This window comes from Rhodnius prolixus, unplaced genomic scaffold (genome assembly GCF_049639745.1).
Source record: "Rhodnius prolixus isolate KJV_2025 unplaced genomic scaffold, Rpr scaffold_15, whole genome shotgun sequence".
Lineage (NCBI taxonomy): Eukaryota > Metazoa > Arthropoda > Insecta > Hemiptera > Reduviidae > Rhodnius > Rhodnius prolixus.
The window spans coordinates 6,930,929-6,957,345 of record NW_027411605.1 but is presented as its reverse complement, the minus strand read 5'-3'; the positions used below and the strand labels follow the sequence as shown (position 1 = coordinate 6,957,345).

The window sequence follows — 26,417 nt, the reverse complement described above, 5'->3', positions numbered from 1 at the left end:
ATAGATTTGGTTTATATTTTACTTGTATATGGAGACTACTATTGTCTATAATTGTGTAGATTTTAGTAAAAATCTATCGAGCAGAAAACGAGATATTTAGGGTTAATGTCTGTTTCCGTTCTAAATTGTAAACATTTTTACTTCAAATATCTCGAAAACTACTCGATTGATTTTGTTTATATTTTACTTGTATATGGAGACTACTATTGTCTATAATTGTGTAGATTTTAGTAAAAATCTATCGAGCAGAAAAAGAGATATTGAGGGTTAAAAATCTGTTTCCGTTCTAAATAGTAATAACTTTAACTTCAAATATCTCGAAAACTACTCGATTGATTTTGTTTGTATTCTACATATATATGGAGACTACTATTGTCTATCGTTGTGTAGATTTTAGTAATAATCTATCGAGCAGAAAACGCGATACTTAGTGTTAAAATCTGTTTCCGTTCTTAATAGTAAAAACTTTAACTTGAAATATCTCGAAAACTACTCGATTGATTTTGTTTGTATTCTACATATATATGGAGACTACTATTGTCTATCGTTGTGTAAATTTTAGTAAAAATCTATCGAGCAGAAAACGAGATATTTAGGGTTAAATTCTGTTTCCGTTCTTAATAGTAAAAACTTTAACTTCAAATATCTCGAAAACTACTCGATAGATTTGTTTGTCTATGTTGAAATGGTTCTCTTGAAAAATTATTTAAAAAATTATATATTTTATGAATAAAACTTTACGCCTTCTAAATCAAGGATTTAGAATTATTCAATTTTACAAAAAGCTTCCATTGGTGGCAATATGATTCCTATGTCCACAGTTTTAGATTGAACAGTGTTAAGATCCTCTGCTGAGAGCACCACATCATCGTGCATTATCACTGAATCTCACTAATCACTAAACGCAATCAAAAGAAAAGAGTTAGGATAATGGTTTATAGGCAACCATGGAGAATGTCAATTTATTTTCAAATCTGAAATACTCAGTTATATTTACTGAGGTGGGTGTACTCATGTGGGTGTTAATAAGGAGATTTAATATTATACATAACATATCCTTGAGTCTGCTAATAAAAGGTGACTGAGACTTCCGGCTTTGAAGTGGATATTTCGGCGAGTTCCGCGACGCGTGTCATGGCAAGCACATAAATTTCTAAAACATGACCACATTAAGCCGGCCGGGCAGCTTCGTCGCTGCTCTCAGCTGAAGGCTGCGCCCTTGCTCTATCAGTATGTTAATTGGATGTTCGTGTTGAAACGCGTTCTCGCCGAGCAATCTTTGGTCTTAACTTGACACTTTAAACAAGGGAATAATCGATTTCAGTTCAACTAAATAGTCAGTGTTGCTTAATCGCTATTTTTTCTTTTTATATTTTGAAACATATTATTTTAATGGGGCGATAACATTGGCTGTTAATGAACCTTATTGAGTGCTGCCATAAATCAGATGACCGAACAAGGTTTGTCACGGCACCCATCTGACATTAGATGGGAGAGGAGTTAGCCCCATGTATGTGAGAGTCCCTCAAAAATTATTATTATTATTATTATTATTATTTTAATGATTTAAGGCGCGTCAACATCTTAGGTTATTGGCGCCCAATAAAATTATTGTCACTAATAACTCTGTTAATCTTCGCCCAATTTTGATTAAATTTTGCAGGATGAATAGATTAGGATCTTCGCCCATTCGTAACATTCAAGCGTTTTCTGCTCTTACACCTGTTAAGGGAAAGTATGGTAATCGTTTCATTTTTTTTTCATGAATGAAGTGTCATTCGTATCAAAATGTTTTATAAATTTGCATTTTAAAAGTCTCGACGCTGTGTCTTATAAGGAAGGGAGTTTGCCCTATCTAAAACTATTATTACTAATATTACTAAAACGCTTAGTCCGATTTTGAAAAAAATTAGCCTTAATATCACGCAGTAAAACTTGAAAATTTCTTCCTGCCAAAATTTATTAAAATTGGTGGTAGTTATTGATTGATTATTAAGGGGGAGCCTTACTTAAGTGGGGTAAATTGCGTTTCCAATGTTGAAAACGTCGAGATCCACAAAAGCTTTATCCACATAAAATTTTGAATCGAATGACCGACCATTCATTGACGTAAATCAGTTCACACGTAATAATTTGAACGATTGCAATAGTTCCTCTTAGTAGGTGCAAGAGCATAATGGCACTTTAGAGTCACGTAGGGAAGCTTTAACCACTTCTTCATGCTAAATTTTATCAAAATCGGACTAATCGTTATAGAAATTTTGGTAACAATAGTTTAAGAGAGGGCAAACTCCCCTCCTTATAAGGCACAGCGACGCGACTTTTAAAGTGCAAATCGGTACAAAAATTCGAATGACACTTCATTCATGAAAATGGCTTTTCGCGTCGATAATTTGAAACGATTGCTATTCTTTCGGAACTACTCTCTTCGTATTTTGTGGAAATTTTGCTTTTAGAAGTGGAAGAGAATTAGCCGTTTATTGTGCAGTGTTGGCTCCTGCCGAAGGATTGTTTTGGTGTTGGGGAAGCAGCTAGAAGGTTAATGGCAGCCGCGAGATCGAGCCGAGAGTGATGCTGGGAATACCTGCGGCCGGACCATCACAGCGGTTAACCTTGACTATTCCGCAACTCCGTATTTAAAGCCACAATCTACCACTGCTTTTTTTATAGTTATATATTTATTTATTTTATCTTTAATTTATTCAAATTGCTCTCTATTTTTTATTTCTGAATTCGTTCTGCGTCTAACTGTGATGATGAATGCAATTTATTTTTAGAGCATTTCGTTCTTTTCACACAAAATCAAATCTCAATGAGAGTACAGCATCATTGTTGCACGCCATTCTCTGGCAACAGGTATTCTGCTTTGATGGATTTCTCTTGCACCGTTACTACGTTGCATGATACAGGTCTTTTGGTGGATCATTTTTATCAATTTAAAAAAGTCCATTTGCATAACACAGCAATTAGCAGCTGCCAATGCTATCAATTTTTCTACAAAATATAATCTGTTAACTGCTTGATCCATCATTGAAAGACGTCGGAAATATTTGAGATAAGAAGAATGCAGTTCGATTTTGGGCGCCTTCCTTCCAGTTTACGAACAAGAGGAAGTTTCTTGACACATGTTGAGTTCGCCGCTTGATTTCCTTTGAAGTTGCTGGATATTTAAAATTTCGGACTTAAAGATTCCCCACCCCTCCTCTATAAATATTTTCTGGAATTTAATAGATTATTTAAATGAAACCTCCTCCCTCCTAACAAGAGTGAACTTCCAACAGAGGGTAGTCTGCAGGCAGTCTGATCTCCTCTTTTCCCCCAGAACTTTTTGGAACATCCTCTGCTGGGATCAAATTTGATCTTTCGGCGCTGATTTGTTTTTGACCATTTGGTAACCGCTTTTTCAAACTTAAGGGACCGCAAATTTCCGGTGAAATCTTAAAATTGACAAACCTACATCGATTAGAGTACCTCGACTTTAACTGGTAGGCTGAGAGAAAGTAATTACTATCGATTAAATTGGAGTTTGGAGTGGGGGGCGTTGTTAAATTATCAGCCAGTACTTGACACTGGTGTTTGTGATTGCGCAAAATTCCCCAGTCATTAATTTTATGAATGAGCACACGCTGACAGTGACCTTGAATAATGGCCGTGTCGGTGCCTTAAATATTTGTTCGGCGAAACGACTGTAAACAAGACATCCTAGTGGGAGGGGGGGCTCTCTGCCCGTCTCGTCTTCGTTCTTCTAGATTATGTGTTTTCTAGCTGACACAGGGGTTGAGTTTTTGTCTGTTTACAGATCTATTTGGTTAAGTTAGAATCAGGGTTGTACGACGAGAATTAACTTTTTTACTTTTCATAATGTTGGGCCACACTTTTGAAACATATATTTTAAAAATTTGCCGGGTTCGTTATTCTTTTTAACAATACATGAATAATCTTCAAGAATAATTTTATTTACTGTTTAAATTAAAAATTAACGCTACAAATATACTAAAAAACTCCAGTAAGTTAAGTGAACTTTCTCGAAAGATTTTTGTTTAAGTTTCCTTAATTTTCTTTAAAACCAATCATCAGTTTTCCTAAAACTGATTGAACTTTCCACATTTATTTAAAGCATTTTCACTTTTGTGGAAAACTTTTTCCAGGGACTCTGAATGAAGAATAGTTTGTGCATTTAGGATTTAGGATAAGGGGCTCAATGTAAACAGGAAACTCTAAAAGAAACCATTTTCTGAATAAATATTTTGTATTAATAATATTGTAATAATTATTGATTAATGAAGATGTTCCAATTTTATTGAATTTAATCACCAGAGAGGTCACGACACTACTAGCAATCATCTAAAGAACTAATTTAGTTTATCTAACATTGTCCAGAGGTCAGGATTTCCCACTAGATGGCGCTGAGTATGGTCTCGGAGATCAAGGTGACACTGGAGACACTTGGCACAATTGGTGGAGAAATTGGAGCAACTGATTTCTGGGAAATGGAGTGCAACTAATTGGGAAATTGGAACTCTTTCACTTCTGCTCATTGGCCCGATGGAGAAGGAGGATGAACTAGCGGAGTATCAGTTGGTCTTATGTCGCCGTCCGCTGACTCAGATGTGGAACATATTCTTGGAAGCAACAGTCATCCTCACACAGGTTCCTCTACGGTTCCCCTATTAGATTACTCTCAACTAAATATGTTGTTATTCTATGAAGAATTCTGCAAACTGAACAATAGTTTGATGTAAGAAACTACGGCTCATATTTGTGCGCGAATTCAATCCAAAACTCTGATTTTAAGTAAATTAATGGAGCAAAAGTTCCACCTCGAATAATTTGTTGAAGTTTTTAGCCAATTTGTCGCCGCAAATCTAGGAAAAAATAACATAAATTGGGGCAAGATGAAGTTGCGAGGGAATGGACACGTATACCAGGTGAAAGAGACTGCTGAAACTGAACTACACTTTGAGCTCCTCTGGACCAGAACTCACTAGAGTTTCTGGTTTCACAATCCTTAAATAGCTCACTCATACATTCAATTCAAAAACTGGGTATATTTGCTAACCATAAACGCGTACCAGTGCTGATCAGAGCGTGCGGCCAGTGTTTTCCCCGAAGTGCCTTTGCGGAGTCGGAGGATGTTTTCAAAATTTTAAGATTTCAAGAAAAGAGGACTCTACAGGAAGTATCTCTCTATGGATATCTCACTTTTATCTCATAAATCTCTTCTATGATACCCTCTAAGTTTGGCATCTATAACAGATCAAAGTAGATCTAAACATTTATTTTAAACATTTTGCTGGGGAAATACAGTTTTTAGAGCATTTCTGAGATAGACTTCCTTCTAACGTGCCAATTCAGTACAATGTACGGTTTTACAAAGTGAATAATGATTGTGAGGATTGGATTTGTTTAAAAAATTCAGAAATTGAAGAAAATTAGTGAGTTAGATAATTGAGAGTTGTAATTGAGTATTGAGAGAGTACTAAGTCACACAATAACAACTGCTGCCGCCACGGTAGCCGAGCGGTTAGAGACGAGACCTGCGAAGCTAATATGTATTGTAGTGCTGGGTTCGATTCCCGGTCTTAGGCCTTTGATTTTATTTAATGGTTAATAAAAGAAATTTACAGTAGAGTATGTTTGCTAGTCGCCTCCGTCCACGACACCTAATTGGTAGTTGGACGTTAAGCCCCGCCTGAAAAAAATAGGCGATTACTTTACTACGAGAGGAGTCAGCAGGTTATGGGACGCCAATTGCCACTCCACTGGCAGACTTTGAGCCGTTAATTATAGCTTAGAACAGGAAACCTTCTCCGGTAACCAACTGTAATTAGTGTATTTATAAATAAATTTAAATAAAATCCTCTACTGATAAGAGATCTAATCTCCACGAGACAGATCAAAAAGATGTAGTAGTCAATGTATGAGCGCTAGCTGACCCTTACAAAGAGATATCTCCCAGCAGTCTGCCCTCCACAGTGATAATTCTATCTCCATCCAAGGAGATATTTTGAATTTATTCAAAAAATTATCTCTCACATTTATAATATTAATATCCCGCTATAATTTCCGCTGGCATTTGTTCACAGTTCCTGAGTATTTCAATTGTTCTTAACGATGGTGGATTCAAACACCCAACTGAAACTAGTCTTCGAGTGTAAGGCCTGACTGCGTCCCGACTTGGAACACTTCTAATATGACGTAACCCTGGTAACTCGAGACGAATACTGCACTTGTTCTACTTGTTCACATTTCCTTATGGAAACTTCTCGATAAATGTTCATTTCTGTTTCCAAAAAATAGTTTCCATGTATTTCTACCGAAAATTGGAACATATATTTGACGTGTAATAAGAGAATTTGACGTAGCGTATCATACCTAACCTAGATGATGTAATGCGCTACAGCCAACCATTGAACTGCATAAGTAACCACTTTTCAGTTTTTTTAAAGAAAATTTGTGAATCACAAGATGATAATTGCCATAAGAGGAGTTGGTAGTTTCGTCTTCAAGGGACCTCAAAACTGAGAACATTAAATCTAAATTTTTAAAAAGGAGTTGAAAGGAGTAGCTTAAAGAAAATAATAAATATAACGTCTAATAATCTTATAAAAAATTTATTCATATTATACAGTTGATTTTTGTTTCCATTAAATAAATAAAAAATAAATTAAAGCTTAATAGAAAAAGAATGAAATATTTAAAATAGAAAATATATTCTTGAGATCTACACTTTAAAAGCACTAGAATTAGTTAAAATATATTTGGCGAAATACTGATCAAGGTTTATTTTCTTCTTAAGTTTTGAAGAGGAAATCTGGGCGTCGGGCTACAAGTTGGGAGACACTCAGCTGGCTAGTGCTTGCGACCTGCAACAAAGAAACGGAAATTAGAAGTTTGTGCAGCTACAATTGGCGAGAATTGCTGTATACAGAACCAATGGAAGGTTAGCTTTAATCAGCACTACTAGAGCTACTTAATGGAAGCAAATTGGCCGGATTGAGGCTGATGTTTTCAATTGGAGCTAATAGGGGGCATTGCGACATACTGCTACCACAATCGATTGTCTCTTTCAATTATTAATACTTCCCTGGGCGCACCCCCACCCCTCGTCTAATCTTAACAGCAATTTTTCCCATCCCATCAAACTTACCAAAGAAATTAATTTATTCACTAAGAAATCATTGACAAAAATGGGGGAGTAAAAAGCTAAAAAATATCTATTGAGGTTTCCATAAGTACCAAATTCTTATTTATTAAATTTGGGCTTGTGGTGTTAAATGTGTTCATTTAGTTATTTTGTTGTTCAAAGGAAAATTCAAAACCTGCTTTTCCGGCAAATACTCGTATTTCGAAAACCTTTTGCACGCAATTGTAACATAAAACTAACTCTAGATTAAAATGCAGTCTGCATTCATAATAGTTCACAGTAGACTCACTTTCATAGTATTCCAAGCACTTCCGTCTTGCACAGCCATTTTTTGTGTTGTTTTTTTTTGTTTTGAAGTGATGACTTCAAAGATCTTTGGTAATATTTGTTGAGACAGGTACTGCACAGTCTGCGACAGTCTTCTAATGGCGGACCCCAATCTGTAACAAAGATGATTGCAGTTAGCAGGTGCACTCGCCCAGCATTGACGTCACTAGAGCCATTATTATGATAATAAAAATTCAAATTTTTCTCCCACGTCACCGCTTAATTAATGTAAATTGACTTTCACGCCTCGCTTAATAAATATTTAAGTTTGTGGATATCATTTTTAAAACCACTTAAACATATTTAATGCCTCTTAAATATTTTTAATGTCACTAAATGATTGTTTTTAGCGGTTGATCTTGCCTAATGAGGAAATTGGTCTCCGTTGGGAAGAAATAGAGGCCCATTGAGCTTAATTGTTTCTCTTAGTCCGGTATCAGTGAAGAACGATAGGACAGAGGAAGGTAAAGTTCTGTTCCTGAAGTCACGTTTCAAGATTAGACCTTTCAGGGCTCCATGTAGATAACATATGTTATTTCGCTAGTCACATTGACATAAGTAATCTAGAGGACCAGGACGTATCAAGTGCCGCCACTCGATTGTTTTTAGTAATTTTTTCAAAATCTCAACAATTTCCTTTAAATCGTGAAGTCCCCCTCTACCCACGCGTAGACAATGACCAAAGTCCCTTTGGTGAGGGTGTTTCCCTGATACTCTATTTTATTGGGGCGGAGCTCCTGAAGCCTGTAAGCGGTTACACACATTTATAGTACTGATGAAGGTGCGATTTCTACCAGTATCTCATTCCACCGGAAGTGCAACCGTCCCGGCTAAACTCTGGCCAATATCCGCAGGATTTTATTTGGATTAGGAGAAGATGTAAGGTGGAACTACCCGTCAATGGTTTGCCCTTTTCACTCAGAGGTGATCTGGAGGAGATCTGACCTGAGACTTCCTTTACAGTCTCATCTTGCACTTTGGCAACTATGTTCTTAGTACACCTAGAATCTTCTGGTTTATACCAGAATTTTTCTCATTAGATCTGGTGAAAATGAAGAATACACCCACTTCCCAGTTCAGGATTGACAGTGGTGCTTAAAACTGCGGAATTATTAGGATGTGGAATCAATCAAGCGGCTTTACAAAGAGAGAGAATAAAACTGCTGGACATACCTAGTTACTTGGTGTACTCGGCCCGTTTCTTCTGACGCCCTTCTCATTAGACCCTGACTGGTTTCCCTTTACCGGAGGACAGGCTGTAGTACTTGCCGTAAGCTGGACTGGAGGAAGTTGAACATCTGCTGGTAGAGTTAGGTCTTCTCAGATTGTTATTAGCATCCGGTTTGAGGAATCTGTCAATCACTTGACGTATTGTTGAGTGTTTCCTGTCGAATGGATTTGGATACATGATGTTCGTATGAATAGCCACGAGGTTTCCAACACAAATGAAAGAGAGCACAATCTACTGCCGGTAACACGACCTTATGCCGGGAGATTGCGCTATCATGGCCTTATATACTCAGGGTCGAGTGGTGGGGGGCCGTTGGGAGATCTCCATTCACAAATGCGCGTATCTCCACACCCCTCTGCGTAACACCTGTACTCTCCAACACGTCACAGGATGTTGTTTTCCATCTCAGTGCCAATCTTCAATGTTTTATTCAAGAACAATTCTCATTAATTTATTGAATCGTAAACGAAATGGAAATATTTGGCGAAATCTGAATCAGGCGTATATATATTTTCAATTCAGTTTAAATTGGGTATTACAACGGATATTTTATTCTTTCCTTCTCAGAAGAAGATTTTAAAAATGTTTATTTTAAATTTAGGATTTCCCTAAAATTCCACGGAAATTACCATTTTTCAGAAATGTCATACTTTTTGGTGTGAAGGTGTTATTTTAGATTTCATAAATTTTCCATTCATTACAATGAATGCGGAATGCGTAGAACAAGAGATGAATCAGTTCTGATTTTTGTGCAAGTCAGTGAGAGGGGCTATTTTAGGAACTGGTGAGGAAGACAGCAGTCTGGCGTCTACCGGCTTCCTCTGCAGGCTGCAGTGTTTTAGGGCACAAACTCTTTTCTTCCTATCGCGGTAGTTCGGATTTTCGACTCGGAGTTTTTACGGAATTCCAAGTTTTAATATTTCCTGAGTACAATAGGTTATTTGACAAGATGTCAGTCCGGACAGCGGGGCGCATGGCCTAACTTAAATGGGTGGCCCCAGTTCCTTTTTTCGTTTTTCTTTGTTTTTTGAAGATGGGAATTGAAACAGTACTTCACTATATTGAAATCAATGAAGTCACTGTATTTCCGGCTGTTTGATTTTCCAAAACGAGTTGTAGATGTGTTTGCACAGACTTGGGTTTGGATCGAAATCCGTTGACCACAAGAATGGTTCAACTGATTTTTCGCCAAATTTTTCACGATTCCTTCAGAGCTGGCCATTATTTTCTTTCCATATTCTTGTTTAATATTGCATCTCTACATCACGTGAGCGAATCTCGGCTCCAAACGGCCGTCAATGAGATGGATTTTTCTTCACGTTTATAGTTACAACTGTTCTCAATAGATTTAGGTCGCACGTTTTGTGATGTCATTGTAATGGCGCTACACATCACGTGCACTTCACACGCACTTCCATTGATATAAAGATTCCATTTCGTTTTATTTTATAGCCGTTATACTTTATCAATTCACAAGCCATGATAGAATCGCTTCTGTAGTCCTTGTGTTAGTTAAACAGTTGAAGAAGAACATAACGGGTTCATCTGCATTTCCAAGTCGAGTATGAGGTATCATCAGTCTCGCTGTTAATCGACCGGGACACTTACAGCAAACAGTTCAACAAGAGAAAGGGGCCATTCTGCAACCCATTTTATTAATGGCACAGTTAACTAACTAAGGGCAAGTATTGTAATCTTAGGAATTTGAGATGTCACCAGAAATATCCGTTCTAAGGTCTCCAAAGGGCTATTGTAGTCCCTGGCCTTTAGATCCGGAGAGCAACATTTAAGAGAGTGTCAAGAAACACCATAAAAAGCGTTCTTGGAGGTCCGGACTGGAATTGTAGCCAAAAGAAGGTCTTTTTTCGTCTAGGGACCCGGCAACAGCCATTAGGGTTCAGTCTAGCACAAATATGAGGGAACAGAGCTGCATATTGTGAAGGTGTACCGATCATTGGATAAAAACTCTTGAGGTAATTCTTGGCCGGATAGCCTTTTACCAGACTTCTAGCCCTGGAGGTGGTCCTACAATAATAGAACCTCTGGATCATAGTGACGCAGCCTATCTTGCCAATTCCATGGATTATAATGTAAACTTGTCTCATTGAAATTAGAACTTTCAGGATTGTAGTAGGAGGAAGTCATGAGAGTGTCCACCAGGCGTTTTCATGAACAAAAACAATTGGAAGTATTTGCAATATGGCAATAACAAACACTCCACCAGTACAACATGATAATGTGGTTAATAAACAATCGTCGGATTACACAATCGCACATTATCTACACATCTGCTGATCCATATGGCCACATCGCCTTAACCATTGCATCAGAAGGCACTCTGTCGATCTGCCCGCTTGAATTCGGCTAGCCACATATCTACCTGATTGGTCTCGATTGATTAGATTGGCTTATACTTGACTGATGCGTCGTGGATACGAAGGTATCAGTCTAGAGAATGGCTTTCTGAATGAGAATCACTAGTAGAGACGTTCTTTAAAATATCAAACATGTTCTATTAAACGTTCTGTGCTCTAAAAAAGTGATCACCGACTCAAAGAGCAGGCTAAACAGAGAGTCTCGTTGGGATTGAGATGAACCTCTTTGAGGACGCCTTTTGCCAGGTCAGGGTAGCACTCCTTATCTCAGATGCATTCACTCCATAATGTAGCATTTCTTCAGCGAGTTAGCCAATTTATATAGTAAAGTAATTGCCTATTTTTTCAGGCGGGCTTTACGTCCAATTAGGTGTAGTGTACAGAGGCGACTAGCAAACATAGTTTACTGTAAATTTCTTTTATTAACTATTAAATAAAATCCAAGGCCTAAGACCGGGAATCGAACCTAGTACCACAATACAAATTAGCTTTACAGGTCTCGCCTCTAACCGCTCGGCTACCGTGGCGGCTTAGCCAATTTATATACATCTTTTTTTTTCTCTTTCAGTCTCAGCTACAGGAGCCTCTAGGTTATCTAATGGGACGGACAGGAGAAAGGGTGGGGCCACGTTTATTGTCAAGTTCGATTACTTATATTTATTTGTAGTTAAATTCTACTTTATAAGATGAGCTGTCTGACAGAATTTTTCTTCATAATGTCGAGTGAGAATCGCACAGTAGAATTATCCAAAGAATATTAAGGATTTTGAAAGCAAGTGAACATAATTTCCAGGTGTGTAGTATTTCCGAAGAAATGACGTAAATGGCGACACCTGGGTCGTGATGATAGTAACTGCAATAAAACAAAGAATATATAACGAAATATACGTAAAACCTGACAGATAATCAGTCATGAATAAAACTTAGAAATCGGCCATTAATCATTGTTAATGATAGTTGTGCTGTCAGATCGATTACCGATATCGAAACTCTGAATGCTTGGCAATGTTTATTTTCGATTACCGGTGGTGGTTTAATGCTTCAAAATGTTCTGTGTCTGGGTTTTTCTTCTTCGTTTTTAATTCAGCAGTTCGAATCCTGTCCATTAGCTTATAATTAATCTGATAACATTTGACTGAATTCGTTATTAAATCACGTTGCCACACCAACTCAACCGTCAATCAAGTAATTTCCTGCTCAATTTCACCACTCTGATATAACTGTAGCCAGCTGTAAATCGCAAATTGACTTAACAAGCAATTTCAATTAAGGTTTGCCAACCATGAGTAAAGGGGATTTAACATTTCCCTTATTAGGCCCATTTGGTCTAAGAGAGTACCACGGTAATTTAAAGTCTCATATACACTTGCAGCTCTTGTTTGATGAGAAACAAATTCTACCGGAAGTAACTCATAACGAATGTGGTCCCTCTTAACGCCACCGCTCACCAGCTGCTGTTCTCGTATCTTTCTCTCCGTACCTAGGGTACAGTTGATTGTGCGGGGTGTTTAGTTTGGGTGGTCGAAATAAATCTACAGTTGGAAATAGCTTCTTCGACTCTCTAAGACTTACCTTTTCACTGTTTATCATTGTTCACTGCCACCATCATTTAATAGACAAATTTATCTTTGTTGCAGGTGAAGTCAGTTTTATTTAGTTTCAAAAAGGCAGTTTAAAAAAAAAAAATAAGTACAAGCAAAACTGCAATACAATGACATTTTGCTCAAACGAGTGTAAGTCACAGAAATAAAAAATCATAAGTTGTCAAGTTTTTTGTCTTTCTCTTTAACTCTATCCTTAAGAGAAATTGGTTCAAATTTACGACATTAAGTAAGAAAATAGGTTTTTGCCGGAAACGGCACTTAAGATGTTCAAATTCGTTCCGACTGTTTATATGAATGATCAGATTGTCCCCAAAATTAGAAACCACTGGAAAGTGAAGCTTGCCATTGTTGGCGCTTATGACATAACTCGAAATCCGCTAATCGGAAATTGATTTCTTTATTAAAGCGATTAGGGTTCGAAACATTTTCGTCGGACGTTCACATTTCTTCATTTTTAGGAAAAACTAAGCAACCAAATTTTGTGAGATTCAAGATGAGGAAACACACTGTTACTTCGACCTAATTAAATCTAGTTAACAATCTAGTAAAAATGTGTTTCATCGGAAAGATACCAACATTTGTCGAGACCTACCGAACACTCAACGCTAGGAAAATGAATCGCCCATCTAGATTGGTCAACCGAAACAATCGGCATCGCCTAATCCGGCGCTATAAACATTAATAGTCAGCTGGACTTCCCGTTTCCGCGGATTAGATTCTTATACATCTTCTTGTAACTTAGAATTAGTTCCAATTAAGAGAGATTAGGAGATCTTTGGCTCCAAAATTATAAAATTTCATTGTAACAAATGATGAATTTGTAGGAAGCGGCACATTACGTCACTAGAACTGATTAAATTCATCGCCCTTTGAACGATTCAAAATCAAAGAGCTGAACATAAGTCCATGTTCAAATTAAACGTTTTGGCCAGTGCTTATTTATAGTAATCGCTTAAATAACTGATTCTATACAGTCGCTCTTCGTGCAGTCGTTGTGCGAAGTGACCAATACATTTGATACCTAAAATATTATACGGAGTAGAATCGCATAATATGCTGAAACAATACTTCATAGCAGAGCTTCATTCTATCCTTGAGAGTTCGCTTGAATTATATTTGCTGAACAATATTCAAAATTTATTCGTTTCCATGGCTTCAGCACCTCAAAACATCTGTTGCTGGGACAACTACAATACGAAACAAATTATAGCCCCAATAAATACTTAAATAGACAAGAACTGTGGATTGGTGTTGACCCTGGGCGGAAGGTAAATAATCTAATAATAAAATTATTATTGGAGAAGTGATGGCGGACTTGTTGAATTCTTCATTGTGCTGTTTGACTGAATCTGCGTGTTCCGCTCGATATCTAAAATGTCGAACCAAGTTTCTATTAAATGAATAATCGATCTGTGAGAGGTGTGCTTCATTAATGTTCAGACCGATATGTAGGAGCGGGGGCGAGTGACTTTTTCTTTTCGCTTCTATTTTGGAACGTGACTTTCTCCACCAGGAAGTTGATTGGTCTATAAATCGGACTTCCAGTTGGGTTGACTTCAACCGAAATTTTAGAGTAGGATACAAACGTGGTATCCAGACAGGTTACGCGTTTTTCATATACAAACTATGTTATCATTTCTGAATTTTCCAAATTTAGTTAAATATAATCACAAATTGCATCACAGATCGATTCTAAAAATACTATTTACAATTAAATCTGCGAGCCTTGACCAAGACCTCGAGATCTCGTCAGTTGTGGTGGACTACTTCGTGAAGGTTATCTCCGTACACTGGTTACAACAAGGTTGCTTTTCATATCGGGATTTCCTGCCTACGTGTTTTCGCAAAAATTTTCCGAACTAAAATTATTACTTGGATATTGTTTATTTAATGCATTTTCTTGGAACATTATCATTGGTGCAAACATATGATTCACGATGATTACCACTAAACAGTGTTGTTTGCGTAAATCTTGCTCAATGTAAAGGTTACATGACAGAGAATTCAAAGGCGTACTGCATTTTTATGAAGCGGAAAGAGAGGAAGAACTTAAGTATGGGAAGAAGGAGAGGAGTTGATGCAGTCAGAAGGAGACTGACTCGAGTTTCTCTTAACGCGGTTCTCAAGTAAGTAACTCACTAATTGTCTTCAAACGTAAAAGAGCAAATCTCAAACACCCCTCCTCATACAAAGAGGAAGTGGGAGGACAATTTGTAAAAACCACTTTAAAGCTCAAAACGGATATTTCGTTAGAAGAGTAAGAGGAAGTAATAGAAGTCATAAGTATTAGAAGTATAAAGGACGACGGAAGTTGGAGCCACTCCCCGAAAATCGTCGACAATAAAAAAATGCAATTAAGTAAATTTTCCTCTCTGGCGATTGAAACCTTACTTTCCAGTGTTATGATGTAGAGCGAAATATTAAATTGTTGTGACTGTGATTTTTGGGAACTGGTGGAACTGGGCTGATCAGCAAGCAAGATTAGAGACAAATAGACAGGGAGATCTCGCCAAGACCAGACGGTGGTTATCTACAGCAAGGCGCCATCACCACCACATATAAATATCTTATTATTAAAAAGCTTAAAGATAGCGCGCCATTTTAAGATCGGCGAGTCTAACAAGAAATCAATTAGTTGTGTAAAAAATTGAAATAAGACAAGTTTTACTAAAGATTAGATGGTAATTAATAGTTCGATTAAAATGAAATAGTAATAATGCGAGTCAGAAGGTCATTGCCAGTGGAATGTCATTAATAATGTCAATACTAACGATAAGAGTGGCTCCAAACTCACCGGCGGCCCCCCCACAATTAGATATTTGTCTACTTTTTGGAAAACTAATTTATTTTCTGATAATTATTTTTGCCCATCAACCTTCATTCACACTGAGGCTGATAATGTTTCTCCGATTTTAAAATGAGAAAGTGCTTTTCCAAAGGGAATGGAAGACTGGTTTTTCAATCAGATTTTCTTTGGGTGGTCAGTAGACGTGGGTTAGTGCTTTTCGCAAACGAAAAGCGATGTGGTGACACACTTGATATTCCCTTATGTGTTCTCCTGCATGTAAGATCTAAGTACTGAACTTAACGTATGACCACCCACAAATCAAATCAACATTAAGTATAACTAAATGGGCATTGTTAAGATCGCCGGCGAGGAGAATACTTCTCGACTTGCACAGAGATGGCGTGATGTCAATGAAATTTCCTTTTTCTTTTAAGTTGGTGCTCTTAATGAGAATACCGCATTCAGTAACAGAAAACGCGACAACGGTCTACATGATCTGTGCAATTGTTTACTGTCTAATGTTGATGAGTTGAGTAGTTAGTTTGAAATTGGAATTGGAATTGGAATATGTCCTGCTATAAAATTGTACATTTTGGACAGTTCTTCAACAACGGAAATTCATCCTGAGTTGGTGAAGGTTAACAAAGAGCCTGCTTTCTTAAAAAGGGAAGATGTGAGCGGGCGTACTTTACTTGAAGTCTCGCTAACCTAACCTTTTCTTTAAATATCAAATAACACCTAACCTAACCTTTCTGATGACCAATTCATCCATGCAAGCAAGAAGAATGATGTTTTATGATTAAAACTAGTGTTTTAATGGTCTCCTCGAACGGAACCATTATATCTCTGTCACAGAAATTATTACTTTTCCGATCGAACAATGTAATGGGGGATGTGTCGAAAATCAGCGTCTCTGCGCGGCCCTTTGTTTGGCCATATGGTGCACAAAGGGATCCGAGGTTGAGAGATTTGATGGTAGCAATGTGAGAGGAGGAACCAGATGGATGAAAGGTAATTCTTGTAAGAGTTGCTCATCGGAGAAGTAGCTGAAGCTGAGCAAAGCGATCAGTAATGGAAGGATGGCCAAAGCAGTAACTATAAGCGGTCCTAAAGAAATGGTTATAATTTAAGAACAAATTTGCCTTCTTAATGTGGTCCCAGAATGCCAAAAACAAGAGCCCAATTCTAAAGTGCAATGGAGAACTCTAAAATTGGAATAATGTCAGAGGTCATCAGAAGAATTGCTGGGAATTACAAATTTGAAGAAAGTAGGTCAACCAGAAGTGCGTAAGTGGAGATAAAAACACCATTTTGAGAACATACGGCACAGAATCCTTGAAATCTTGACAACGCCCAGGCAATTGTAATCTACTGGCAACCTGTGTTTACAAAGCAGTTAACAAAACCAATTTTTGATTTCCGGCTTGCGGGGAATTCCTTCCGTTTATTAGTTATTATTCCTTGCTTTTAGATATACAATGTAAATATATCTCAATGTAAACAGTTTTTTTTCTAATTATAGTAGTATAAATATGTAGCAGTGATATTTCTGACGCCCTTGTAACAATTATCTAATCGTCATGTAACAATTTCTAAGAATGGAGAACAATAACGTGATTACGAGTGAAGTGAGAGGTTTTTTTTGACTGTTTGGTGCTGACGTCAACTTAATTATTAGCGGAAGAAAAAGTAGTGAATCGGCGTGATAAATAAACCGCCCAATATACATTACTATTGGTTATAATTATAGCTTGGGCATTCCCCTGGCAGTCAGGTGACGACCTTGTCCACCCGGGCGCATTGCATCTGCATTGTGTGCAGGGGTGAACATTTCGCGTCCAACTGCGTGTTTGTCTGTCGCATAGTCAGCAGAGACCCTAGTGGCTAATTTCTGCACCTCCTATCCCCTTCTTAATGAAATTGTTGATCAATTCCAACTGCTGACAGAGCTGAGATAAACAACCCACTTTTGACACATTTATTAATAAATAATCTGCGACCTTAAATATTTAAAACATCAGCCATCGAGTCACCTGATTCATGATCAATTTAGAACAGGTGTAGGTATAATGTAATTTGGAATAACCACTTTATAACTTGGTGCTCACTCTGGGAGTATGGTTAACCCTCGATTTATTGGTAGATTGGTTCTGTAAAAACGCCATGTAAGTTGAAATCGTACATCAACTCACATTGATCAATCTATCGATCTACACGAACAGTGCTGGACTGTGGAAAGTAAAAAGGGTGTTGTAATTGGAAGCTTTTCTTGAACCTGGTTAATCGAAATCGGGCAAATCGAATCAGTTTGATGTGAAGATTTCGACTTATGATTCCATCCCGCCCTGTACTTCCCACTCTTACTCACTGTAATTTCATTACCTACACTGGAGTTGATATCAGTTCATTAATCTTAACTTAGTTTGAGAAAAAGTAACGAAAAATGTATATACAGTGACTCCCATTAATATTGGGACACCTATTACAAAATGATTTAAAAGGAAAATGAAAACAACATACAAAAGTTTGGATTATTTTTTTTTTTAAATAACATTAGCAACATCTGTACAAATTATATATATGTAAGTATAACTCAATGAAATTCCAAACTGTTAGGTAGTACTTTTTGAAAAAGTGTAAAATAAAGCTCTCAAAAATATTGGGACACCAGAAGTGCTAGTGTTTAAACGTTCAATATTAAAATCTCATACTATTTAATATTTGGTTGGTAATAATTTAATAATTGCTTTTTGACTTACAATAGTCCTCAAACGATCAGGCATAGGTGAAACAAGTTTTTGGTTAATTCAGGTGGTGTTTTTTTCCCATTCTTCCAGGAAACATCGTTTTAATTCATTTTTGTTAGATATTACTCGTTTACTTAAAGCACTAGCTAAATATTGCCATAAATCTTCAATGGGATTAGGATCTGGTGACTGCGGAGAGGTTTGGAAAACTTTTCGGCAATTATATAACAGTCACTGACGTATCACCCAAGCCGTAGGTTTGGGGTCGTTATCTTGGTAGAATTTAAAAGACCCTAAAATACCCAATTTTTTGGCACTTTTTCCAAATTATTTTTTAATATATTACTATAAACTATTTTGTCCAACATTCCATCAATAAACACTAATTCTCCAAATCCTGATGTGGACATCCAGCCCCAAACCATAACTGACCCACCTCCACCCGGAGGTGGAGCTTTAAAACCCTTTAATGTTGGCTGTAAATTCTTCTTTTCGAGCTCAGCATTCGCTTTCCTCCAGCCCATAACCCATCCATCTGACTGAAAAACATTAAATTTTGATTCATCGCTAGAGTATATCATTCCAAAAGTCACTATTTCCATTAAAACATTTTTCGGCAAATTTCACTCTCTTAACACGATTTATCTTACTGACAAAAGGATTCTTCCAGGCTATTATTCTACCATGATAGTCGAGTTTTCTTAGCACTCTCCGAACAGTTTCTGCCCCTTTTTTGCTTTCTAAACATGTCAAAAATTTCACATAGAAGTTTTGGAGCACTAAGTCGGTGATCTTTTTTAATTCTTTTAATATATAACGCTGCTCTCTGCTGCTCTCTCTCAGAGAGCAGTTGAGGACGGCCTTTTTGTGGGGTTGAAACAATTCTTTTTCTTTTTGGTAACGCTGAATGATGTTCCACGCAGTAGATGTTTTAGGTCCGATCAGTTTTTCTGTCTCTCTAACACTTTTTATTGTCTTTGTGCAAAGAAATTATAATATTTCTTTGTTCAATCGTTGTATTTGTATTTTTGCGCGACATGTTACACCTGGCTTGATTTATATAAACTAATTTAATTATTAATTTCATATTGAATATATGCTTAAGGTAAATATTTACAAATTGTATAAATATTCGGGCAAAACCTTGGACAAACTATAAATTATAATAGAGTCCCAATATTTATGAGAGGTAGAATTTGCACTTATTATAATATATATATTTTTTAATCTACCAAAACATTTTTATTTAATTATTTAAATAGTTTTTATTTAATTAATAGTAATTATAAAAGGAATTGAATTTATAAAAATTTGAATAAATGGGTGCCACTTTTAATTTTCGTCAATTTTTAACTTTGTATGTACTGTCCCAATATTAATGGGAGTCACTGTAAGTTCATTCTTCATCTTCTAAGCTTGTAATCCGTGCCCAAGTATAGTTGCTAAAAACTCTACAAAAGGTGTTGTTACTCAGTCTGCTCATGTAAAGAACTTCTATGTGGTAGCGTTAGTATGGTGAGTAAATAGTCTATTTCAGAGCCGGATGTAGGTCTGTATTTCACGAGAAACAGATAGAAGACGACATCAACTTATTTTGTATCGGCTACAACGATGCGGCCTACAGTCATGCTCCAGACAGATACTCTCCACCATGGACAGCGGAGTTTCCTGGCGAGCAGTCATTGCTGTCAAGGATGTTGGCAATAACATTGAGGCGAGGCTCGATTTGTACTCGGATATTCGTACGTTTAACACCAGCGAGAGCCAATCTGAATAGCCAGTACCTCTGTACCGACATTAAGTTCCATCGTGTGGGTGCGACTTAGAATGTGAAGGAAATGAACTTTTATCCTTAAATAACTTTCAGCGTTAAAAACAACTTGTTCTGGGGGGGGGCAGGAGGTCGCCCATGCACCCTTTTCGGTCTAGAGGTACCACAAATTAAGTCAAACCATCGGAATTTAGAAAATTCTGGTAAATATTTATTCTGATAGTCAACATTGACGGACTGGTGTGATCATCCGTAATGGCCCATTAACCGGAGTGACGTCACTGGCAACCCTGCAAGTCCTTGGCACTCCACCAATTTGCATTTAAAAAAAAAAAAAAAATTAATAGCTAACAAACAGTCGTAATCATGTTCATAGAATCGTTTATGCTCAGTTTTCCTCAACGAAGATCATAGACGTCATCAGCTGGATGATGTTGCCCCTTCTGTTGCCCTGTTCTTCACTTAATTACGCTCAGATCCTTTTCATCGCTTTAGAACAGGATGTGCTCTTGCACGGGCTGCAGACAATTTGCACAGTTTAAACTTGTTAATAAACAATAAGATGGCAGATCTGTTAATTACCGTATTTATTACTTAATTTTGCTAAAGAAAATGTTCTGTTTATATAAATTAGTCCTGTACGCCTTGCCCCCTTTCCCCTAATCATCTATCAATCCTCCTCTATCCATGAACTTCTTTCCTCCTCCCTCTTTCATCGTCTTTCATAGGGCATTAGGCTCCTGTAAGCTTACCCATCCTTTCAACGTGGCCAAACCACTCTAGGCGCAATGCGGCAAGATATTTTTAAATTTGCATCTTGCTTTTCTCTAATTTCAATTCACTCGCTAAAGTAAGTTTTTGTAAATACTGCATTATTTATTAACCTCCACTCCCACAGGTACTAATTTTTGTATATAATTCTCCGAAAAGCTGATCCATGTTGCCAAGTTATTTATCATCTTAATGAATACATGGCTGGAATTCCCATTTTTGATGGCGGGAACACCTGTCAATGGATCGTTATTTCAACAAAACCTTGTTCGGATTTTTCTTTGATACTTAATTTAAACAACCCTAATTGATTTTTATGAAGTTTTTAGTGCTAAGTATGGCAAACGTGTCAAATTTTATATTTTGAGAATTGACCAGAAATGTATTTCCGAAGCCTCAAAAAAAAAGGGAATAATCCATTCTGTGTATTGTTAAGACTTGAGCTTAACACTTAAATGTCACTAATGAATAAAAGCAATCATGCCAAGTTTGAGGCTAAGCCTCTCTCCTGGTTAATACAGAGTACGACAAAGTTAACCTGCAACTTGATTCCGAAATTTCCAGCGAGAGAAAAATCAAGGGTACTTATTTAAAAGTCCGCCAGGCAGCACCACTTGCTAGTATTGTGGGCAAACTTTCATAGAGTGAGGTAACTTCTTGGTTATAAAGTCATCAACGGGATAGGATTCTAGTAAACAAACTATTCAAAAATTAAATTTTAAACACAAAACAATTAATTTAAAAAGAATCGTACAGGATACAGTATAATGTTGTACTTAAATTTTGCCCTGAAAAAAAAGTAGTGTTTAAACATTTGGCAACTTTAATTTGTAGGAATGCTATTTGTTACATACATTTTACTACTTAAAAGTGCAGTGAGGTAGTCAATTGGTACAGCGTGTGAATCAAGAACCATGAATCTATTGAAAGAAGGTTTGACAAACTATCTAGCAAACAGAAAAGGTATGTGATGCTTCTAATCATTTATTAGTGTGAAACTATCCTGGACTGGCAAATTGAATTAAAATTCAATCCTGAATTTCTTGCCATGGTCTTGGTTAAGCGATTATTCTATAAAGCAGGACTGTAGTATTGGTAACCACATTACAAATGCTAAGCAATAGATGAAACGATTATACTACTATAATACGAGTATAATATAAAATCGTACAATGTTACAGTTATAATATTAATATAATATGTTGCAGTAATACTTTTTTTTTTCAGGAACCAATCCTCCCGATGTGAAGTACGAAAGTGATCTGTTCACATCGTTCTACAATGAGTGGAAATCTGACAAAACAGAAACCACCAACCCTACCTACAAATTAATTCCGAAATTCTACCATCCAGTTGGTTAAATGAATTGCATTCTTAAATATTATATACTTATTGTAAAATTATCTGTTAACATAGTCAGGGTGTCCCAACTAATGGCATATTTGGACTTGTGTCTCATTGAAGTATTTCTTTAATGAACGGAATTATTTATTTATTTAATTTCTTTATTCTAGTTATAACTTACCTGTAGAACTTTAGCTTTTATTTAAAATATTTTATCTATAAATAATTTTTTTAAGAAGTTGGATTCCCTCGAAAACACCATTTCAGCGTATATAGGGTTTACAAACAGAAAGATATTTTAGAAGTAAATATGTTCCAATCAAATTAGAATCTTGAGAATTGTAAGCTAAAGTTGTATGAGGGTTCTCACCGTAGTTTTAAGAGTATGATAGTACCTCACGTAAGCACAATAAGCTGCGTGCCTAAATTGGTGTTCAGTTTATTATTTCAAATAGAAATCACAATTTCTTAATATTTTTTTCCTGAAAGTGATTTTTTATGATAACGAGTCATTGAACATGAAAATATCGGATAAGAGATTCTGTAGATATGACATTTTAGTTGTTTTTTTTTTTTAATGTTATTTGAAATTACATCGTCCATATGTGAGGCTACTATAATTCAAAACTACCATGTGGGGTTATTTATTTTGTTTTTTATTCACCTTCTAAGAGAGAATTTAGTAGGACTGCTCATTTGTTGGGAACCCTGCATGCTGTTCATCAGTTAGGAACCCTGCATTTAGTTGTATAATAGTGATTTTCTGGATTAAAGGTGTACGAAGATGACGAAAGTTTACCAGCAAAGCTGCGTGAAGAAGCCAGGTCGCTCTCGTTACAACGCCGAGGCCAAGAATTGCTGGATAACGCAGAATTGAAGCAGTTGTGTTTACTGTTGGATAAATACCATTCACCTCCTAATACCACTTCCAACCATGATCAGCTGATTAACTATCAAGACTTGAAGAAAGTCATTCAACAGGCTAGCCCAAAATGCAGGTTAGTTAAAGTTACTTCCGAAGAGTTTGATATGTTAGCTAACACAGGGTTGTGGTGTTTGGCAACTGTAAGCCAAGCTTTCCATCCAACTGATGGCGCCTCAGACCTACTACTATCGTGTAGGAGCTGGGTTTTATTGTCAAAAGAAATTTAAAATTATTTTGGGAAGGATGGCGTCCAATTTCGTCGCTAAAATCAAGGCTTGAAACACGTGGATTTCCTAATTGAGTCAAGTACTGACTACTCAAGCTAATTCCTTCCCTGCCTGATAATTATTATTTTTGATTTCAGGAAGTATTTTACACCGTCGGTATTTGCACAACTTCAAGAGAATGATGCCTACAGCAGAGTTAGCATAATGGCTTTGTTCAACTATGCTATGAGAAAGACTTGGCTCCAACAATCCAGAATAGGACTATCTTTATACGATGCCACCGGAAAAGGATACTTGAAAGAGTCTGTTAGTATCCATTTAATGCTAATACTACTTTTTAGCTGTCGACTTTTCTAACTGCAATTACTCTTTTTCTGAATAATTTTTTGTTTTTTTTAAAGTGGAATCATAATAAACTTAGTATTATTGGCTCTATCTATCCAATAAATGAACCAATAACTGAATTTTTTACTATCCTAGGATCTCGAAAACTATATATTAGAATTGATTCCTACCTTACCTCAACTTGACGGCCTAGAAAAGTCATTCCACAGTTTTTACGTTTGCACCGCTCTAAGAAAGTTTCTCTTCTTTTTGGATCCTTTGAGAACTGGAAGAATCAGGGTTCAAGATATATTGGCGTCCGGTTTTCTTGATCACCTTGTGGAGGTAAATAAGATTTAATTAATCGAAGTGGCTTTTCCGATTTCTTATAATGCCTTGATTCATGTTTTCACAGTTGCGCGATGAAAATCTACCTAAAGATATGCAAGAATCTAATTGGTTTTCTGCACCTTCTGCCTTAAGGGTTTATGGACAGTACCTAAATTTGGATAAGAATCATAATGGGATGCTCAACAAAGAAGAATTATCAGGGTTTGTTGGTTAAATTTAAGCCCCAAGTTTTGTTTGTTTAAGTTATTTTTATTATTGAATAATAATAATTCACATTGAATGTGTCCATGAAACGTGAAAACACCAATACAATAATAAGCAAAATCATGAAGAGCCCAAAAATATTTCCAGAAGCTAAAGATAGGTAGATTCTCGGCTAATCAGAAAGGTCTTGGTTAAGGGTGCCTAGCTTGTGGAAATAGAACTGTGTGTTTCGAGCCCCCAGATAACCATTCCAACTTCAGTATAATGTTTCATTTTTAATGTTAATCTTTTGAAATTAAAGTTTCATTTTTACTTCGACCCCGTAGTACCTGTCAAAGAAAGATTTAAGTCAAATCGCCAGGCCTATTCATAAGTTACTTCTTGGTACATTGTATTTCATGTTACAACATCGAGATGGTTGAACTAGTACTCCAGATTGGCAATTTTTATTCTATCACTGATTCTGCCCAGATTTGCTTGATGGATATTAAATTGATTATTATATTTGACAGACTGGGCACGGGCACCCTGACCTCAGTTTTCGTAGAACGAGTATTCCAGGAATGTTTGACTTACGAAGGAGAAATGGATTATAAAACTTATTTGGACTTTGTACTGGCTTTGGAAAACAGACATGAACCTCAATCTTTACAATATCTGTTTAAAATTTTGGACATCAACTCACAGGGATACCTGGACACTTTTTCATTAAATTATTTCTTCAGGGTAAGTTCATTCCCCCCCCCCTAGTTATTTATTTAATTATCTAATAGTAAATATACATTGAGTACCTTTATCTACCAAGGTATGCTCTTACTCAATTTTACCGACATTTCTTGGTAAATGTACATATTCTAAGTTATAAACTACTTTGAAGACCGACCTAATATAAGCGCGGTTCAGGTTAAACTAATATCGTTAGTTCTGGTTAGTGAAGTGGTAATGTTGAATTAAGGAGAAATCGTTCTTCAGCTAAGGAATTATTCAACATTCAGCTTAAATTTGCTTTTACGATAAAATAAAAACTTTTAATTTTACTTATCTACAATAAAAACATACAAAATGGTTATAAGCTAAACTAAAACTTACTATTTAACATAATATTATCATTATATTTACCCATTTTCCAATGAATGTTTTCACACGCTTTCTTGATCACACATTTCCCAAGATACCTGCTCATACGCCGGTTAATTAAGAAAACTTGAAAATTTCCAGCTAAGTTGGTAAATGTATACTTCTCCTGGAACATTTGTGTTTTCCCTATTTTTTCCCACACTTACCTCAACATATACTTCAAAATTAATGTTTTAATGATAATAATTAATTGCATTTGCAGGCGATACAGGATCAGATGAGACAGAATGGTCAGGAGCCGGTGAGCTTTCAGGATGTTAAAGACGAATTGTTCGATATGATAAAGCCGGCAGATCCGGCGAAGATCACCTTGCAGGATATTATCAACAGGTAGGAAGGACAAAAATCGTAGTGACGAGCTCAGCCAGTGCAAGAATGGCCGTTGCCTAAATTGTTGGCCGTAATTATTACTATTTCCAAATGTCCATCGAGGAGTTCATTTTCGACAAAATCAATATGCTGAAGTCAGTCTGAATTTTGTGCCAAGATTTGCCTTTTTTTTTGTTAGGCGACCCTAACCAAATGGAGGGTTGTGGGAAATATATTTAACCAAAATTTCTTCAACCAACGTTGCTCAGGGCTTACTATTGGTGCCCCAAATAGCATTATTTTTTGAAGTTATATGGGCAGAACTCTTTTCTAGCTTAAATTCGAGAAAGAAAGCCAACAATAAAGGTTTAATAAAAAACACGCGTACATAATAAAAGTAGCAACTTTGCTATAAGAAAGTCTACCAACAACGTGTAATATTTTAATCAGAAACCAATTTGAAAGTACATATGTCATACCCGCAAAAGTTCCTTCCATCTTATATGTGTAAGTATATGTGTGGGTAACTAAATCTTAGTTATCTAGAACATACTGGTGATGGGCAAAAAAATCAATGACTGGGTCTCGATTTTTGTTCTAGTGGGCAAGGTGAGACGCTCGTCAGCATCCTCATTGATCTGAATGGTTTCTGGACACATGAGAATCGAGAAGCTAGAGTCGCCGAAGATCCGTCCGATATTTAATTTTTTTCTTATGTTTGCTACAAAATTTTAAATAAAGTTATTCATTTTTACAAAAATTTATTCCACATAATCCTTCCCACTTCATCTGCTGAATAACTATCTTCACATTTACTTCTGACATTGTGAACAAA

The 26,417-nt window shown here is 36.5% G+C and overlaps 1 protein-coding gene and 1 long non-coding RNA gene across 2 annotated transcripts; one reads left to right on the top strand and one right to left on the bottom strand.

The window, feature by feature from the left end:
* Window positions 1-6,598: 6,598 nt before the first annotated feature.
* On the bottom strand, window positions 6,599-8,963 carry LOC141454862 (uncharacterized). The gene is made up of 3 exons (XR_012458994.1): window positions 8,648-8,963; window positions 7,437-7,587; window positions 6,599-6,866 (listed from the first exon to the last, which is right to left on the bottom strand). It is a non-coding gene; the product is annotated as an uncharacterized lncRNA (long non-coding RNA).
* Window positions 8,964-21,399: 12,436 nt separating this feature from the next.
* On the top strand, window positions 21,400-26,342 carry LOC141454986 (serine/threonine-protein phosphatase 2A regulatory subunit B'' subunit gamma-like). Its single transcript, XM_074129770.1, has 9 exons — window positions 21,400-21,724; window positions 21,989-22,113; window positions 22,880-23,103; window positions 23,395-23,563; window positions 23,738-23,926; window positions 23,997-24,133; window positions 24,649-24,862; window positions 25,476-25,603; window positions 26,184-26,342. The coding sequence occupies exons 1-9, from the start codon at window positions 21,676-21,678 to the stop codon at window positions 26,284-26,286; spliced, it is 1,338 nt and encodes a 445-aa protein (XP_073985871.1). The 5' UTR covers window positions 21,400-21,675; the 3' UTR covers window positions 26,287-26,342.
* Window positions 26,343-26,417: the final 75 nt, after the last annotated feature.